Source organism: Colossoma macropomum, unplaced genomic scaffold, assembly GCF_904425465.1.
Source record: "Colossoma macropomum unplaced genomic scaffold, Colossoma_macropomum, whole genome shotgun sequence".
NCBI classification, from domain to species: domain Eukaryota; kingdom Metazoa; phylum Chordata; class Actinopteri; order Characiformes; family Serrasalmidae; genus Colossoma; species Colossoma macropomum.
Genome location: NW_023494804.1, coordinates 26,579,188 through 26,599,355, shown reverse-complemented (window position 1 = coordinate 26,599,355; position 20,168 = coordinate 26,579,188). Strand labels below are relative to the sequence as shown.

Below are 20,168 nucleotides of genomic sequence, written 5' to 3'. Positions count from 1 at the left end.
GCTATTGTATAAAATGTTTTACACAGAAGCTACACTTTCAAAAAGTCATGGGGACAAAATCAAACATTTCAAAAAGCAAAGGGGACTCATCCCCAGCGTCCCCAGTGTCCGCAGCATAAATTACTTGCGCTTTATACCCAGAAGTCTTCTGTGGGCCCACATACCTCTTTTGCAAGCAAGACATGTTAAGAGGCACATCATTCACTGTGTCTGATGGTCTGTAGTTTTCTGTCCAGGTGGGCAGCATGGACTGAATATACAGACAGGAAATCACTTCTGCATATTTATTATGTAGGATCCTGGAAAGAGGCACATGTTTGAACTGCTGCAGTTTCAATAAGATATTAGCACACTTTATACCACTGAATGTGACTAAGTGAAAAGTGCTGTCCTTCAAATTTTCAGTATTTGAGTGACATTAAAAACAAACATAAAGAGAAAATTTGCTGTGTGCATTTATTAAACAGTACAGTTCTAAAACATTTATATACTTTTCCTTCTCTGAAGCGAGTACCATCTGTTGCACTTGTGTTTTATATTTGATGACCTATTTAGTATATTTTCTTTCACATTGGGAGAAAAATGAATGAGCTGTATTGACTGTTAAGGAAAAGCTAAAAGACTGAAGAATTATCAAGTGTTTGTCTGCCGATTTTGGAGCTTTATTTTGGGCTTTTTCACTTTCTGAAGAAGTTTCATCTCCAAGAGCTCATGCTCATTCTTGGTGTATTAGTGAACATCTTGCGGTCTCCATCTCCATCCAAAAAGAAAGTGAAGGACAGCAACTCCCACAGAGTAGCAGTAGAATCGGCGCACTGTGGACAGTGATAGCAGAGGCTGCCCAAACGGGCAGACAGTTTGCTTCACAGATGGCTGATCAGTAAAACCAATTGGAGCTCCTCTAGTCTGCAGGGATGCAGTTGGGGGGAGTGCTTGCTGAAGCCGACAAGGAAGTGTGACCAAACTCTAAAGCCAAATGATCCACACTAATTGATTTACCAAACTGGGGAGTGGGCTGCGCACACAGAGAGGCAACATGCTGGGGACAGTGTGAGTGTGTGTGTGGTCATATATTTAGCTTTTAATGGAGACCAAATGTCCACAGGAGGATGTAAAACATGAAACCATGTGTGTTGTGCATTTTAACACCGTACTCTTTCATACACACACAGACAAAAACACATTTGTTTTTATATCAGGATGTGGGGTCTTATACATATATGAGTATTATGTGTATTTAAGTACCTACACATATGTACCTACATATGTATAATACATATAAGTAGGGGTGGGAATCTCTAGGCACCTCACGATTCGATTCGATTACGATTCAGAGGGCTGTGATGTGATTATAAAACGATTATCGATGCATCTTATTTTTCTATACAGCATTTCTATTTTCTTACTGTCTGAGGACTTGGTAATGTTAAAGCAAAGTATTTGTAATGATCCATAATGAATTTACTTCCAATATCTTTTATTAATAAGTCAAATGGAAGTGATGTGGCAAGTGAACTAGAAGGCTCTCATTCAGTGCTCTTGTTTGGAGCACGAGAAGCTGCTGCCACTCATCTGCGATAAAATGCGCAGTTACGGTGAAATAAGATTTTGAAATTTTGAATTTTCCTGTTCCACCTTAAATGGTGCCACATTTACATTCGGCGCCTCAGTCAAAATTTAAGGTGGCTCCCAAGGTGGTTTGATTTTTGTTGAAAGGACAGAATGTCTCTTCTTAACATTTGGGTTGTGACTCCTGATCTAACCTGGCTTTAATGCAGAGGGAGCCAGTCGGATTTCTCGCTCATCCAGTAGTGTTTTTGTTATGTGCCACTACAGACTGTCCGGGCGCTGCACTTCCGCACTTCCAAATTCTGCCTTTTGCGTTCCGTCAACATTACATTATAAATTAAATATTTAGAAAATCGATTTTTGACGTTTGTGAATCTATTCAGAATCGTTCACGTCCGCATCGCGATGCATCTAAGAATCGATTTTTTCCCGCACCCCTACATATAAGGGTGTGTGTACATGTATATTGCTGTTGTCGGCTAGTTAGGACTCCCTCAATCACATGATACCACCAGTGCTAGGAGGGCGAACACGCATGGAGGAAAGCCAACCACCGGTTCTGTTATGTCAGCTAACAGATGCCTGTACTGACTTGCATCGCGTTGTGATGGGGGAGATGGGGGCATCCTACCTGGTGATAGGGCCAATGCTTAGATGTTTGCGCCACGCGGGACCTGCTAATCTTTCATCTTTGAGAGAGGGGAGAAAATCAAGCTCCACTCTTGCTCAGACCTGAAAAAATACACAGGTGCTTCTGTCCATCCTTCCACTGTGAGAAGACAACTCAACACTATGAGTCAAAGGATGTGTACCTGACAAGAAGCCCTTACTGAGAAAAGGAAATGGATAAAAAAGACAACTTGCAAATCAAACAAAGATGTTGTTGATGTTGATATTCTCAGAACAATTAATTGTCTACTGTCCAGATCTCAACATCACTTCATGTGTTTGATTACTTGGGTTGTGAGAAGCAGAAAATGCAGCCAACTTCTAAGACTGAACTTTGGAGGTGTGGAAAAATATCCCTGCAGATTTCCTAGAAAAACTGAAAGCACGTCTTCTGAAAAGAATAAAAGCTGTAATCAAGGCACAAAATACTGAAAAGATCTGATATTTAGTTGCTGAGGCTTCTGTGTAATTTCCTGTTAAATACATGTTTCCTGCTTTCTGCTGAAGCTGAACAAAGAATAACTTACTAATGTACTAATGGCCATTTTGACTGGACATTAAAAAAAATGAAGGGTGTAAGGATGTAATAATAATGTCCTGCATGTATTGTGTTCCTATAAGCAATCATATTCTAAACCTAACCTAAATGTTAACCGTAGTAACCTCTTTTTCATGTTTATTCCTCTTTCATTTCAAGAAAATGACACATGTAGCATTTGTAAAAAGTACTCTACAAAGTCCGGAACACTTTGTTGAACATGACAAGAAAAGTGAGCCTGCTTTTCTCTGGCTTTCGTACACACACACACTCTAAGGAAAAGTATGTCCAGATCAGATCGGAGGTAGTCTGTCAGACTGCAGTTACACTCTGATGGGTGGGCTTCTCTTTTCATGCTCCATCCATCTTTCTGCCTCCACTGTCAATTTCAACTCTCATCTCTGCTCTCTCTCTCTGCCTGGGCTCTCATGACTAACCACTCATTCACATTCCCTCTCTGCTCCAAATTGCCTTTAGAATGCTTTAGTGGAATTAAGTTGTCATTCATCTCCACAGGTCTTTAAAATACTGTAAAAAAGGCATTATAGAACAGAGCGTAAAGAGCGGGATGACTGGAATTCAGCGCAGCCCGTCATTACTGAGCGTTACACTGCTGTCTGGAGGAATATGCATATAGATAATTACTGACCACAGCATGGGTTGCCCCAGGCATTGCAACACATCATTCATCAGGAGACGGTAGAGAGAGAGTTCAGAGTGATTATCACTCTGATGGTAACTTGTTGAGCTATGCTTCTTTTGGTCCCCATCTTCAATACACATTCTGGTCTTTTCTGCAATATTTCCTGACATTGTCATCATTTTAAAATTCCATGTCCACTAGGGATGTGACGGTTACTTAATTGAAGGTCGTTCCCCCGTCTAAAACTCAATGATGCTGCTTAATAATTGTTTTAACTTTACTGATACTGATTTGCTTTAACTTTCTATGTAATAACATCAGTAAGACGTAAAGAAAGTCATTCAGAGTGGTTTGAGGTGAAATGCTCCATTCTAGAAAAACTTACTGTCAGAATTGTTCACAGTGCTGCTAATAGGAACCAGACGTTTGAAGAGTTTAATGGCTCTGAATGCTCCCTCACACAAAGTTATTGCATTAAATAGTTACAAACATGTTGCTTGATGTCTGAGACGTTGTTTTACCATAGTTGTGTAATAATGTTTTGGCCTAAAACACATTTTTAAAACACATTTATAGCGGAGAGGTACATGCAGGGCAAAATGCACCTTTTTTTCAAATGTATCAGTTATCAACATCACATATATTCAGAAGAAGTATGTACATGTACTGTTCCTTTACTGTAGCAAATAAAATGGCTATATTTGCATTACATATCAGGACGCTTGGTTCCTGTCACACCACTGTAAAGAAATCTGAGTCTGTAGGTTTCTCAGCAATGCACCATTTCAAATTAAACCACAACAATTTTAATTGTGCCTAAATTTTGCAAAATTGGTGGAAGTTGTATAAGTATTGCACTGAGGTTGGAGCTTTGGTTTCTGTTAATTAGCTCTTATTTTTTTTATTTTTCATGAGCTGTCTTGATTTTTTCCCTCTTTATTGTCATTGGTAAATGTGAAATTAAAATCCTTGTGCAACTAAGTGTGTCCAAACTTTTGACTGCTCCTGACTGTGTTTTGCTCCTGTAGGTAAAGAAGGGTGTGTGAAGGGTGATGCTGGGATGGTGAGCAGAATGCAGGTCACATGGTCAGGCGTCTCTCTTCTCCTCATCGCTGCTCTGCTGGGATTAGCTGGCTCAGAGCCACCAGAAGAATCCATCGCTGCAGGTAAGGAAAGATCCTGTATGTGCTGAAGAAGACAGAATTTTTTTTCTCCCGTTTAATCTGCTTTTCTCTGTTAATCACATGATTTCTCAGTACTCTTTTTTGCATTTATTCGACATGTAAAGAACATGATCTCACAAATCTGAAAATTCATAGGTTTATACATTGTCTGTCTCACAAACTGCCTTTCTGAACAACAAAAATCATGAATAGGAAAACAAGCCACCCATCAGTCACTTTTGGTTGGTACACTGATGAAAAACACTTACCGTCCAGAATTGTCCTCTGAATGACCACTCAGAACAAATCACAGTGCATCCAGCAATAAAGGACGCCTCATACAACTTTTAAATAGTGATAGAAAACACAAAAAGCAGTGATTCTACGTTAGTGTTTATATATATATATATATATATATATATATATGTTGGCAAAATCTTATTCAACATAATGAGAAATTCTAAATAATATACCTGCTGTGCCTAACTTATTATAAAACATCTGCAACTTGAGGCGGTTATTAATTTCAAATTATATTAATTTTGTATGTGAGTGGACGTTGATCTTTTTTTAAAGCTAACATTAACATTGTGGCAAATTCTATGTGACTTATTTCCATCCTGATAGTTTTGTTTACATAATCCAGCATAGCAATTTAATATTGTAAATTAAAAGTTATGTATATTAAATTAAATTTGGCAAAAACTGAGATGTGCACTGTAAATTCCTTTAGTTTCAAAGGCATTTTTGCCAAATGCTCTGTAGAGCTTGTCTTACCTAGCAACAGTTGCTATGAAAAGACACATTTGTGGAAGGAGCTTAAATAGTCCAATAAAATGCTTGTCCGAAATAATGATAAGATGCACGGAAAGTGCCTAATGCAAGTATAAGAGGTAGCAGGGATAATGACAGTACAGTGCAAAGAGAGCAACATTAATTGACATTAGTAGAGCGGAATGATGTCTAGACAGTTTGATTAATAAGAGAAAATAACAAACAAAAAAGCTGTTACAATAAAAGTACTGGCACTATATATGTAGACACATGGTGGTATCCCCTGAAAAGAGAGCTGCCTTATTGAAATAGCACTTGACATGCAGGCCTCAGCCACATTACACATAGACTACATTTGCTCCCATCTGTTTTCATTTTTTGAGTCATAGCTGCTAGAAAGGTTATAACTTATACGTCTAATTTTCCTTCTCTAGTTCTATCCGGCAATGTCCTCTTTTTTCTCTTGCTCTAGTCACGTAGGTGCTGCAATGTGTTTGCTGCTGACGTGTTGAGCTAGCATGAGTTAAAGTGACAGCAGGATGTCTCTGATGTACACAGACTGTTGGCAGTCACTGTGTTGTTTGCTGTTCTGGCAGAAATGATACAAGACAAATAGGTTCGGCCGGCGTTCGCCAGGTTTAACAGTGAAATCCATTTCCCTGCCCCCGCACTGTCTAAATAAACCACGCACTGTAGCTAACTACTCCATTCAGCCCTGTCGACCGCTAACGCTAATGAAATCTGAAAGTACAGCAAACTACAGCTAATTAAAATCACACGCATGTGTGAACACACAAAAAACAAGTACCCCTGCTCCATCAACCTCTGGGCATTGATTCAATGAGCGAAATATCACATTGAAGCACAAACACATGCTAGCACACACGCTAGCATATCTCTGTGTAATGCTAATGACATATGAAAGTAGAGCAAACTATGGTTAATTATAATTACATGCAGGTGTGAACACACAAACACACATACAGAGGCAGACCCCCCCTCAATTCAGGCTCAGGCCATTGATTCAGAGAAGTGGCCTGAATATCGCGTAGTATAGCACACATGCTAGCACATCTCTGTGGCAAAGGTAATTACTGCATCCGTCACAGGGAGAGTGTGAATAGGCTTTTATCTCTGGCCCGCATGGAGGTCAGTCATTGCTCAGAGACACAGAAAGCAGCGCTGCGGCTCAAAGCCTTTGAGGCTGAAGTCATTTCTTACATACTAAGCACTCACTACTGCGCTCATTAATTGCCGTCCTGCTGCTTTAGAAGAGTCGGATCCCAATACAGTGCACTGAAAAGGTGCCACAATAGTGTCCTCATTCACTGGTGCTACAGTGAACAGATATCTATCTGATTTGGTTGTCTCTTTTTGCCCATTTGCTAAATGGCATAATGGCTCGTACCATAATTTGACGGATTGAGCATCCCCCCCTTCTCTGTAACATGGCGAATTGCACCTGTGTGAATAGATAAGTGAATGAAACAAGGGCAAATTTCTTAGAATTAGCAGACATTTCTCTATATATACATAATGAAAATGGACTGTTGAAAGGAACCTGAAGAAAAGAGAGCGATTGTGCTGTCAAGTCACTACAAGTGGTGAATGTAAAGATTACAGTAGCAGGAATTCATTTAGCTTGAGAATTAAAGGCTCCCTTAAGTTCTTAGATCATCCAATGAGCAAAAACCGCCCCATTCTTCCAGAATAGTGAACTTGTCATTTTAATTAACAGCAAGATTTGCAGCCCTTGGTACTCAACAACGTTTGCAGCATCTTTATATATTTGCTCTAACCCTGCGCTGCACCAGCCGATTCATTAAGCGGGAAAGAAGGGAACCTAATTAGGGAGATGCATAGACACATGGTGAGAACAAATACCTGTGGACATTGCAGCCCTCGGTCGATGCAGTGAAGCATCCAGAGAGTTAAACTGTTCCCCCCAGTCCTTCAGCAGTAATGAGCTGAACCTGGAGAGTCTCCAAAGCAGGGATTAAATGAAAGGCCAACTTCATATAGTACAGGGTCGCTGTCGTTGGCAGTGATGGCCTGTCACAAAGAGAGGGCTGGGAGCGAGTCGTCTTTTCTCATTTATCCACCTACTGCTGAGTGAACCTGTACTGCTATAGATAGATGTGTTAAAGAGATCACTTTGAACTTGAAGTTAACCGTAGCCTTTATTTTAGAGACTTATCACATTGTTGATGTATGCCCCAGTATAAGTAACACCTTAGCCAAAACACAATTTTCCTCTAAGTTTGTGTACCAGTTAGCATCTTGATCAATATACCTAAATCATGCTACACGCTAACCTCAAACCACATCTAGAGGTGAAGTAATCTCAGATAAATATAAAACTAAAAACATATGTAGCATAGCTAAAAACAGTAGCACCGAAGTGGTGCAAGCATATATGGCCCACTCATTGGAAGACTGAACTCGCACGTCAGTGGCAGGGAGTCCAAGACAGCGTAATTAGCCTCGTTGGATGATCTTATGTGTCCCCATCACTTAGCAAAATCCTAACCAATGCAAGGGATGTAACAGAATTGGCAGTTAGTGTTCTCCTCCAAGCAATTTGAGCTGTCCAGTGATGTTGTGTTATCTGCAGTTTGAAACGATGGGGTGGCGCCTTATGTGTCTCTGAGGAAGTACATGCTAGCCTTCATGCTCTGTGTGTGATAGAAGATGGCCTAGCTTGTAGGTGGAATTGACAGTGACAACACTAGGGATAACATTGGATTAAAAAGGAAATCGACACAGTTTGAAGCAAGTGTATGATAATGTAGATAGCTGGACAGAACCTGCAGTAATTCCAAAGGAAACTGTAGTCATTCAGTTTGCATGATCCTAATTGTTAGCTACATTAGCCTCACAGCTCCAGTGCAGAACTACTTTTTAAGCAAAAGAAAAAAATGTAAGGTAATGTAACAAGTCATTTTGAACCATTAGATTAGGCTGTTCATCATGACATTTTGACCATTTTGTAAGCTGGAACTCTCAAATTAGACAAAAATGGAGATTCAAAGTTTTATTCTGACAGTGCCAGTATATTTGCAGATTGACTATATTTGGGTTTAGGGGTAAATTTTACAGTTTAAACATGTTTTATATAACATTTCACTTCAACTTACCTGTTCTGTTCTCTGTTTCTTTTTTATTTCAGTTTCAGTCTGAGCCACTTTTGATCATGCAAATACTGGACTTTTTCTAGTTAGCCTTTTTGGACATGCCAGAAGCGTTAACACTGTGTGTCTGAAGTTTCCTTCCTTTATATGGATGAAAACAGATACAGGTTTTTGAACTATGGGGAAACTACGGCTCTACTTGTGAAGTGACTTTTCGCTGGGCGCTGTAGGTCTGAGTTTATTCTGCTGAAGAAAGCTTCATCTTGGCAAGCTTCCCAGTGATGGCAAAGGGATGGAAAGATAAAAAAGTGTGACGGAGGACTTGAGTTTCGAGAGAGGCCTCGGGCTAGAACAGAAATAAAAAGAGGGTTTGAAATTCACTGTAGGTACAGATGTCAGGTCCGTTAAAATTGATTGTGCTGGGGCAGAGCACGGCCATTTTCCTGAAATTCAGCGTTTGCTCGAGTGGTTTAACCTTCAGTGTTGTACGTGAAAAAAGGAATGCATATATTACAATTGTGTTTATGCAAATGCATGTTTATGCTCGATCTGAGGAATCAGCTACGGACGGCATGCTGAACGGACAGGAGGGAGAATACAGCAAATATCACACCTGAACTCTGAAAGCACAGTCATCTCCTTTTACGTATGTTCTTGAAAACAAAAGTGCTTAAGTGGTTCATGGCTTGGATGTACAGTAACAATAGTTGAACCCTTTTTGATGCTGTGTAAGGTTCTTTAAAGAACCGTCTACAACAGGTTGTTGAGGTCATAGCGATGAAACATTCAACCATGCAGTGAACCATTTATGCATTCAGGTTTTTTGAGTTCTCCTGCTTCTATACAAAACCATTTCTTTTACAGAAGAACCATGTAATTCATTACATTGTAATTGTTCTTTGAAAAATCTATTGATCTGTTAAAACATTCTTTAGAAACGTTTTTTCTGTAGCATCACTTCCAAGAACCTTTTTTACCCTCCGTGAAGCAACCAGGCAAAACAGTGCAAGTTCTTGGAAATCTGTTTCTATGAATGTAGCTTAAAGCGAAAAGCGCAGCAATATTTAATGGCACTGAAAAATATTTTGTTTGCATAATTATTTCTAAATCTGCCTGGAGTAATTTGATTAATGTTGTCTGTATTTCTCAGAAAGATGTCCAAGTAGTCATACTGCCATGTTACACATGCAGCCAAGTCATTAACTTTTGGACGGAAATGCCAAAAACATTTAGAGGCACATCATATTAAATATTTCATGTACAAGCTCTGATATTATGTAATAGATATTGTAACAGATTCTTACAGAAGTGTAATATTACATCTCTGCACATCAGCTGACAAAGTCGTTAAAAACTGTTAATTATACCAGAATGAGACAGAATGTATATTAGTGCATACATTAGACTAAATTATATACTGTAATGTGCAGCATGTAAACACAGTAATGTTGCTAACAAGCAGATCTTATAGTGACGCTTCTGTCCCTACAGAACTTTAATGATGTACAAATTTGCTGCACTAAAAAGCTAATTAACAAGCTGGTGCTAATGCAGTTGATATGATTTGCTTATAATTAGCTCAAATTTATAAAGTAAAGCACAATGCTTATGAAAAAGATCTGCACCACAAGAATTTCTATGGAAATCGTAAAGTTAATTGGGAGAATTGCTACAATTTACTACAGAATTCTACACAAGTGTTATAGATTAGTGTATAACAGGACTGCAGGAATACTGTACGGAGGTATGAAGGTGTTAAAGGCGACTATAGAAGTATTATACAGCACTATAGAAGTTTTATCATAGCTTATTAGCTCTCATTATAGATTATTCTGCAGCAGCTCTTTGGCAGAGAATCTTTGTGTGTTTCAGTTGAGGTTATAAACAATAGTAGTAGTTGGTGACCTGTGTTGGTGAAAGAGGCCGGAATCTTGTTAAGTTCTTATTGAAAACTTTTATTTCTGCAGTTTGATTGGTGTGAGCTTAAGCAGGATAGTCTGGCCTTGAGATAAGACTGTGTGTAAAGTAATGGGTACAGTGTTCTTATTAGCGAGCCTAATGAAGAGCTTATGTGTCAGCACAGATGCTTCTAATTAGCCGCTTTAGTAGCACATCGGTATGTGTGTGTGTGTGTGTGTGTCTGTGTGTGTGTATCAGAGTTACTTCTGAGGTTACCTGGCCTGAATATTTATATATTAAGTCTTAGGCGCCCAACCAAATTGTATCTCAGCAGGAAGTAAAAAACCTTGTATCTCTGCAGGAAGTGTGTTTCTACTAGGAAAAACAGTACATAACATGAGAATAAATGCAGATATTAATAAATATAGTAAAATAGTGACAAGAATTTCTTATTTTCAAAAAAGTAGTAGCTGGTTAGAAGACAAGACGTTTGGTTCCAGATTACTCCTCAGTTTTTTTTATTTTAACCTCTGAACAAGACGTGGGCCCACTGGCGGGCCAAAAGTATTATTTCGCACTTCTATAACCTAAGAATATCTCCATTAGTTTGCATTGAAGTCTCTGTAGCTAATGAATAATAAGCCTCAGTATGTAATAAGCCTGAATTGTTAAGAGGTTAATAAAGCATTGATTGGCCAAACCAAGTATAGGATGATAACCACAAATACTACTGGACTGCCACAAGGAGAGCTGTGGAAATGATTAAGCAAACATTAACATACATAACATCACTACTTATTGAATCAATGTTATGAGTATTTATTCTAGTTTTAGTGTTCTGAGCAAGTAAGCATTTGTTTATAACATCTGCCATGACATATTTATATGTTTATGGCATGGTTATGTCAAAGGTATGCATATATATATATATATATATATATATATATATATATATATATATATATATATATATATATATATATATACACACACATATATATATATATATATATATATATAAGTTATGTACCCAACATTATCAACAACATTAAGGTTAGGGTTAGAAGTTTAGGATTAGGGACAGATCTAATAGAATCTCTCACACGCAACTTCAAGGTCAGTTGCACTTAGTAGATATTTAGTTAAAAGTTAGTTAAAAATAGACTGAGCATCTACAAAACATCTACAGTGAACCATGCAAATAAAGTGTTACCATATATAGCTTTGAGTCAAAAATCAGAAGTCAAGAAATGTTAAAATCAGGACCATTTTTTTATTTCCTCAAAACATAACTATCAACACTACAGCACAGAAAGCACATGGCAGAATTTCCCCAATGGTTTTAATATGCTACAGCTGAAAAGTAATAAACATAAAATTACACGTCTGCAATAACTGCCTTCTGTTGCTTATGTGTTCTACATTAATTCAGAGATAGAGCCTACATTCTCATTCATTTCTCATTAATTAAGGCTTCCAGACTTGGATGCAGTTTGATTTTTTGAAAAAAAAGACCCTCCCCTTTTATCCAGGAGCCAGGTTTGCTCAGATGGTTTTCATCAATGGCTGCAGGAGATGCAAGTGCAGATGAACTCCACTTCATGAAATATTGCCATGTGCAGATAACCCAGGGTTATGAGTGAGCGCGAGAGTGATATGTCTGTTATCTGATGGAACCCGTGAGCTGGACTGACTTCATTTCCCATGGTGCCTCTGGGCCTGCCTCAGTAATCTGGACCATCTTCATATTTACCCCAGGGTGAGGAGGTTCCTAGATAACATTGTTGTTGCAAATGTACCTGACACGGCTAGCATGGCTGACTGGCATTGCTTTAACTTTCAGCTGCGGTCATGCCTTTTTACTTCCTCTGGCACTGCGGTAAGAAGATGATGATCTTCGATATCCAGGAAGAGCCAGAGGCGTTTATCACCAACAGAGACGTGTGCATGTGCATGTGTGTGTGTGAGCGTAAGAGTGTACATGTGCGAAATGAACTTGAAAACAAATGGATGAGCATTTTCTGATAAGCCCTATATTGTCCTACTAGTTCAACCATGCAATCCGAACAAACTCCGCTTCCATCACTTCCATCGTTTATCTGAATTAGCCACCATTTCTGTTGTGCTAGAACACTCTGGCAAGGAGTGAATGTGCCTACAGTGCTCCATTCTTGTCTACTGTTTGGAAGTTTGAAGGCTGTTAAGGGGCCATATCATACGTTTTGTCTTGTGTTTTTTTCCCTTGTTGTCAATTTATGGCATTTATGTGGTGTTATGTAACAAAAACAGTCAAAATTCATACATAGATATACAGTTCTATGCAAAAGTTTGAACAGCCCTGTTCTAATAAGTTAACACATACTCTACAGGAAGCACACTTTTTTTTTGCTTGTGTACGGTTTGGTGCACAATATTTATTGGAAAACAATAAAACATAAAATATAAATGTGCCATACCTTTTGCAGTGTGCAGAAATGTGTTCTTTGGAGAAAATATATTAACTTATTTTCACTTAGAAAATCAACAAAGCACTCAAATTTTGCATGTAAATGACCTCTGTTCTGACTGGCTGCCTGGCTGAAACATTCCTTATAACAGCATAAATGGGTGGGGCTAAACTGCTGTAGGTTAAAAAACATGGATGAAAGTGTGTTTTTTGTGACATCACAAGAACAGTGCATTCAAAACAGTAGCTTTCTTTTTATTTATTGGCCACATAGACTGGAGAATAAGTGCACATTTTTAAACTTTAATACTCTTACATTCAACTCTTATTTTGAAATCCTGAGAAACATTACCGTATATTTTCCATGATATACCAAGGTAGAGTAGTACTGTGTGTTTGTGTATCTGTGTAACATTTAGAATATCTATATCTATATATGGAGTTGAACTAAAAAATAAGGTAAAGGTAGGTAAACAAATTAAATCATTTATGTATCAATGTATTTATTTATTTATAGAGGGAGGTGGTAAGAGTGGAATGATTTGACAATAAAATTGTATAGTACTTAATAAATCTGAGAGTTAAAGTATATTTCTTTCGATGAGTCGCTCATACAACCAGATCAGGCTTGCAGTTCAGCATATAAATTCAAGATTGTTAATTCATTTGGTCAAACAGGATAAGGGTGAATGCATGAAAAGCTGCTGTTTTATATAAAAATAAGCAGTACATAACTTGAGTTTTTGCAGACTGTAGAGTTTTGAATGTTGGTCAGATTAGATTAATACATCTATAATATTATATATATATATATTATATATATATAGAGAGAGAGATATAGACAAAGTCTTGTGCTTTGATGAAAAATGAAGATGGTGCATTGTTAAGAGACTTTCTGCCTTGGAATTTCTTGGCGATTGGAACCAGGGGGCACAATGTGTACAACACAGATATAGCCACATTATGAAATATGCAACATGACCAGTGAACCTACACAACTTCTGAGTTCTTATATGTGATTCTAATAATGGTAAACTAGTGGAAAATATGAAAATTATAAAAATATTAGCAGAAATCTTCTCTCAGAACTATTATAAAACAATGTCTCAGGCATTAGGCAGCATATCCATAATCATAATCATATCATAATCATTTCATGTAACAGCTTTCTGTGAGGGGGCTTTTAAAAGCATTAAACTCTTCATACATCTGGTTCCTATCACCACCACTGTAAACATTCCTGACTCATTAGGTTTCTCTGAAACAGAGCAGTTCACATCAAACCGCTCGGAATGACTTCGTTTACATCTTAACCTTTTGTTTATGCATAAATGTAAAATTACTAATGTTTTTACCTTCACGTCTGGACTGGGCTCGAGCATAAAAGAACTGACCACTGACAAATTCATACAACCAAGTGCAGTTTTTGTCTTCTGTGAGGTGAAAAGCATGTACGTGTATGAAATAGATTCAGGTACATCCCTCATCCAAGCTCATGCAAAATATCCAGAAAACTCTGAGTTACATTGCTGGGCAGCTCTTTAAAATCAGAGATTCGGTTGCACCTCAGTGAAGCGGTGGAGCGTACTTGTTTGAATGCCAGGCAGTTTTCCTGACAGGCGAGTGTTTCTCTGCATTACAGCATGTAGAGGATGAGCTGCAGTCTGGGTTGGTGTGTGTGCTGTAAATGACTGGAGCGAAGTAGCAGCAGCTCCCAGCAGATGGACGCATGAGTGTGGGTGGAAGAGTGGGTTGGTGGTGAAGACCGCCGTACATGTGTGTGCGTGCGCATGTGTCTGAGGGTGTGCATGCGTGTCTGCAAATGATTGATGGCAACGGGAGTGAGAAAGATCTAATTGAATTAGCAGAACTCATTATTCTATTTACAAAGCTTGAACAACACCAGATCTGTACTGCGTACAAATGAGAACAAGCTTGTCAGTCCGTCGCCTGTGAGCTGGAAAACAGTTTGATAAAGTGAACACAAGCACTTTCAGGAGGTGATTCAGTTGTTGTGCTATGACTGGGCCCAGTGGGACTACTCTTACCCACTTTTATCATTGGCCAACCCAAGATAATTGCTAAAATTTGCTTTTAATAAAGAATATGCTTTTCTTCTCAATTAAGAATAAGTAACAAAAACAATGCACTCAGGAAATATGACATTCAAAATTCTGTTTTGACATTAACAAATCAAAATTCCACTTTAACTAATAATCATAACTGTAAGGAGTTTGCTAAGGGTGTTTCCCTCCTGAGCCACCAACACTCTCTCAAATACCCAGCTACTGTTTACAGTGCTAAAACAGGCAGTTTGTATAGCCCTAGTATGAAAATTATACTAAAACTATACAGTCTAGCATTAGCAGTGATAATGTCAGCAATTTGGAGTTAAATGTAGGAAGGACTGTTTCATGGATTTAAAGATTTTGAGCTTGTTTTAAGCCAGTGGTTCCACATATCCCCAGGGGCAAATGACTTTGAGCTACATCAAAAAATTCTGACCTTATTCTTTATTTAATTGCCTCAATTTCATTTAATCAGTTTGGTATTTTGCTCTTTTATCATAAAAGGTTGTATTAGAGAAGAAAAACGACAGTGGAGTTAATTCAGTTTATCATGCACTGATGTGTGCGTGAATGAAGTAAGTAGCCCTGTTAGTCATGTGCTTGAGTTTAGTTTGCGGTTTAGTTTGTAGTTTTATTATTTTAGTGTAAGTTATTAGTTTGAAGCTGGTGTGATTAATATTTTCGTACACTGTGAAAAGAAGCTCCTCAGATCTACCTAAAAAAATACTTTGTGTAGTAACAAGCAATTGAACTAGTTTTATTCAACTTAAAAACTACGTTGATTGAAAGAATCATTCATTCAAAGTATTTGTTTAGGTTGAATAAAACTAGTTAATTTACTTGTTACTACATGAAGTCATTTTTTTAGGTAGATCTGATGAGACACTTTTTACAGTGTATGTTTGTAGCACTGTTTTGTGGTTTTAGTGCTCTCAAGCACTGAGTGGATGATGTTAGTGTGAAATATGCAATGCTAGTCAAACCAAAATGTCCTGCATATGCATCATGGCAATATATGCATGTAAGAGGGGGTACGTTTAATGTCTGAGGGGGTACGGCACTGTAAAAAGTTTGGGAACCACTGTTTTGAGCTCAAAAGTAGCAGAGCATATTATACTGAAAAAAGAAGCTGCTCAAAGATGACAATTCAGTGGCATATGTACCATCCTTTACATTGCTATCCAAGAAGTTTGCTAAAAAACCTTGAAAATAAGTGCTAGTTTGTGCTAAAGGTCTCTTTATTTAGTGTAATGTGGTGTTGAAGTTCCCACCTGTAAAGAGCCGCTCCACCGCATCTCTGTTTTGTAAACCTTGTCACAGGGTTTCTCCCCATTCAGATGCATTTTTGCGGGATACACTCCACCGTCTGAATGCAATCTTAGTCATAATTTTGAGAAAAGTTGTTATTTTGACAAAACAGTAAAAATCTCAAGAAAATAAGCCATTATTTCATCATAATCTGGCAAAGTCTCGAGAAACTAATTTTAACTTTGGTCATGTTTACTGCCTTAAATGGAGAGGAGAAGAAACAGGCAATATTTTTCTCATCTATCTGGTGACAGTAGGATTCTTATGTACTCTTCTGCATTGTGACAGTTTTGTTCTACATTTAATAAATATTACTGCAAAGTGTGAGGCATTTTCACTGATCTTAATCACAGGTGAGAGTTTTGCTTTACAGGACATAAATCTCATGTAATATCATGCTAACCCAGCATTTCCACTGGAAGTCAAATTTTTTGTTCAGATTAAAAGTGGAGCTTATGCTTCATTGCTCAGGTGCCTCTGCTAACTAGTATTATGTCCATGTATTTATTTATCTTTTATTTTAAACTGCCGCCTTATACATGTTGATGCTGCTGAATTAAATCATTAAATCAGCGTAAAAAAGTCTGTAGCTCTACTGTAGCTCTACTGTGCCATGTGCTGTTTATGACTGGAGGGATTCTCAAGAGGGCTCATCTCGTCCCTGTTGTGAAAGGACATTCCACCATATTGGGTGTCAGCTTGGGCTTTCTCTGTAGGGGCTTCAAAATGAGAGCATAACTGATAGATCTCAAACACAGTACTAATATCACAGTGAATTCATCACTAAAGCCTTGTGCATCTATATATCTTGATATAGTGTTAGAAAACACAGTGGCACACAGGAACCTCTGATTGTACACACAGCTATGTTTTACTGTGGCCAATGTGGACATGCATACAGAATAACTCATGTCACAGCACATTTAAGTGTAGTAAAGGGGTCAACACCAAATGATCAAAAGACTCCAAATGATAGAGTTAACCCTTTTACGCAGATATAAAGAGGTTAATTCTGCCTGTTAATTCAGTCTTACTTTTAATTAACACACTCTGCATAGTGTTGCTGTATCGTACCTTCAAAATTGTAACTTTATAAGAGAGGGCAAAAACTTTAACTTTGAGTGTAAGTCCATATAAAAAGTTTTTATTCCAAGTGATTTTGGAGCATTTCTATTGGTCTGTTAATTATGAATATGTAAAGGGAAGCTGCTGTGCTCAAACGATGTAGAAAAGAAAAAAAAACGGAGATACATGATTTACTTTGGACAAAGACAATATGCTGGCATTGCACCTATTTTTGAAACATTCTGAGTTATTGATTAAATTCTTAAAGTTGTGTCATGATTTACCAATCTGAGCAATATTTGAGAATATGCTTCAGACTTTAGGCACCTCTAATTGTTTGTCTGGTAATGTAAATATTTCAGCATCTGAAATAAGCTGTTAATGATATGAAGTCTGATCTGAATGTAAGCCAACACTGTGGGCTGTATTATCACTGCTTCCTTTGCATCACAAACCCTAACTTATTAAACTCCCCCGTTCATATTTAAAATGGAATTTCCACTGACTTTCAAACATTTCACATAATTCAGTGGTTGAGAAGTAAACAGAGTTATTCGGAGTGGTTTGATGTGAAGCAGTTAATTGTAGAGAAACTTGCTGACTCAGATTTGTTTACGGTGGTTGTGACAGGAACCGTGTCTCACAATGTCTACATTGCAAATATAGCCACTTTATTTTGTATCCAACATGACTGGTGAACCTACACATGTCTTCTGAGTCTTTATATGTAATGATAATAATGCTAGAATTCTGTTTAATCTGAAAAATAAGTTTTCTTTAGAAACTATTTTGCCTTACAACAACCTGCAAGTCTTTTAGGCCAGACTTGCTCTCAAAACTGTCATAAAACAATGTTTTAGGCATCAGGCAGCATATTCGCAACAATTTGATGTAATTGTATAATAATATAAACATTTTTGGGTACTGTTTTGCCTTACAATGCCCTACATGTAAAATCTGCCTAATTCCCTTTTAAAAAGTTGTTTTACAGTGTAGATATCACTGTCTACACCACATCAAGAGGCCCATATTCAGATTCACAACAAAGATTAGGCATTAGTAGTGCAGTTTAGACCAAGTCTAAGCTTGTCATATATATGCAGAACCAGCCTTGAGTGTCGGTACTTACTGTCAATGTTAATCCCATCAGATAGGCAACTAATCAATCCATTAACGTTCCGTATCCTTCTCAGTGTAGGGGATGGTGCTACAGACAAGGGGGAAGAGGGAAAAGTATTCTCTGGTAAAAGAAAGAAAAGAGAGATGTTCAGGTCTATTTGCTGCCTCTCCATGTCCTGCTGTACTAACGTTGCTACGTGTTATTCATGAATTATGCAAACTGGCTAACAGACAGCTGGCTCCATGCACCATAAAGTGCTGAGTGTCTGTGTGTACAACCCCAGCTGCACCACTCCATACTCACTCTTTCCTACTCCACGCACACTCTTCCTGGCTCAAAGAGTCTCTCCATTTCTGAAGAGCGAGTGTGCATGACTGGCTCCTGCTTAATTTTAGTAAATTAGCCAATGGATTTGTTTCGCTGGTTCTGGTATTTCTGTATACATTGAAAGAAGGCCACTAAAACTGGTGATCTCTGTGAAGGTGTCGTCTCCTCTTCTGTCTGAACATTTCTGCTTTCTATGTTTTCTTATTGCTTGGTTGTCATGGAGACATCTCGAAACTGAACTCTGGAGCTGATGGATTGATTAATTAATCCCCCGGGTTGCACCAGTTTTGCATAAGTTTATGCTTAAGTTTGGACGTAACGTCTTTACTAAGTCCTTAGTTACACTAGTTTGTTTCAAACTATCCTTTTACTAAATTTGGCTGCACCACAAATCCGTAAGTCGTGTCTTAAGTAGTAACTAACTGATGCGTACGTTGTTCTAATATGACGAAAACATGTTCAGAACCGATCAGTAAATCTGCTGCCATGGAAACACGATGGCGGCTTGCTCTGACTCTTTCAGTGGAAAAATATCCAGCATAGAAGAGAACAATGTGAGCAAGTTAAACTGAATAAAACAAATTATTTATAGTCACTGTCTGTTTATTCTTTAATATTTCCCTGAGATTAACAAATGTGCAGCTTTTCAAACAACGGTTTCTGGATAACCGACACAACAGCAGATCAATTTAGCCGTCTGGGCAGCTGAGTCTCACTAAGCTGGAGCTGTGGGTGTTTAGCTTCATGCTTTGAGTTAAAACCAAGGTGATGATTAGAGCTGTAATAACAGCATGTAGCATTTAGAATTTTTAGCTTAGTTAACCAAAAAGTCATGTTTTTGGTCTTTTTGTGCTTTCTATGTGGTTTCTGATGGTTTCCCCAAAACGTACACCTGCAGTGGGGCAGGTGTAAATATTTGGTAACTACAAAGGTCAACGTTAAAACTAGTTTGTGGTGCAACTTGTTTTGATTTAGTAATGCATAAACCTATTCTTAGTAAACATGTACATTACGACTAGTCCAGCTGGTGCAATTGGCCACTGAAGGGCAATGTAAAGATCAGAAGGTAAATGTATGTGTTTGTATGTACAGTACTGTGAAAACCATCCTTCATTTATCTCTTTTCCTATCAGAACAGCCAGTAAGCAAAAGTTGTTTTTGCAGCATCTTGGAAAGCTCTAGATCTTCTGGAAGGCCTAGATACGTCATTGACTGTCTAGTCTAGCCTGGTTATAGTCAGATGGTAGAAATGGAAAACAATGTTGCCAGCCTGATGCTAGGACTCTTCACTGAATGAGCCACCGTAAAACTGTAAAATACAATGTAAAATATTTGTCTGTTACAGACGTCTGTTAATTTAAAATAGCCAAAAAATGTCCATACCCAGCGCAGACACACTGCTGGAAATCTTCCAGGTGCCTATCAGGAATTAGCATTGATACAGTGT

At 38.0% G+C, this 20,168-nt stretch overlaps 1 protein-coding gene across 1 annotated transcript in view; it reads left to right on the top strand.

The window, feature by feature from the left end:
* LOC118824279 (roundabout homolog 1-like) overlaps nucleotides 1-20,168 on the top strand; it is a 288,995-nt gene that overhangs the window by 28,540 nt on the left and 240,287 nt on the right. The window contains exon 2 of the mRNA XM_036594306.1: nucleotides 4,448-4,585. Coding sequence (XP_036450199.1) covers nucleotides 4,480-4,585 — 106 coding nt within the window. The 5' untranslated portion in view covers nucleotides 4,448-4,479. The remainder of the gene's footprint in view (nucleotides 1-4,447; nucleotides 4,586-20,168) is intronic.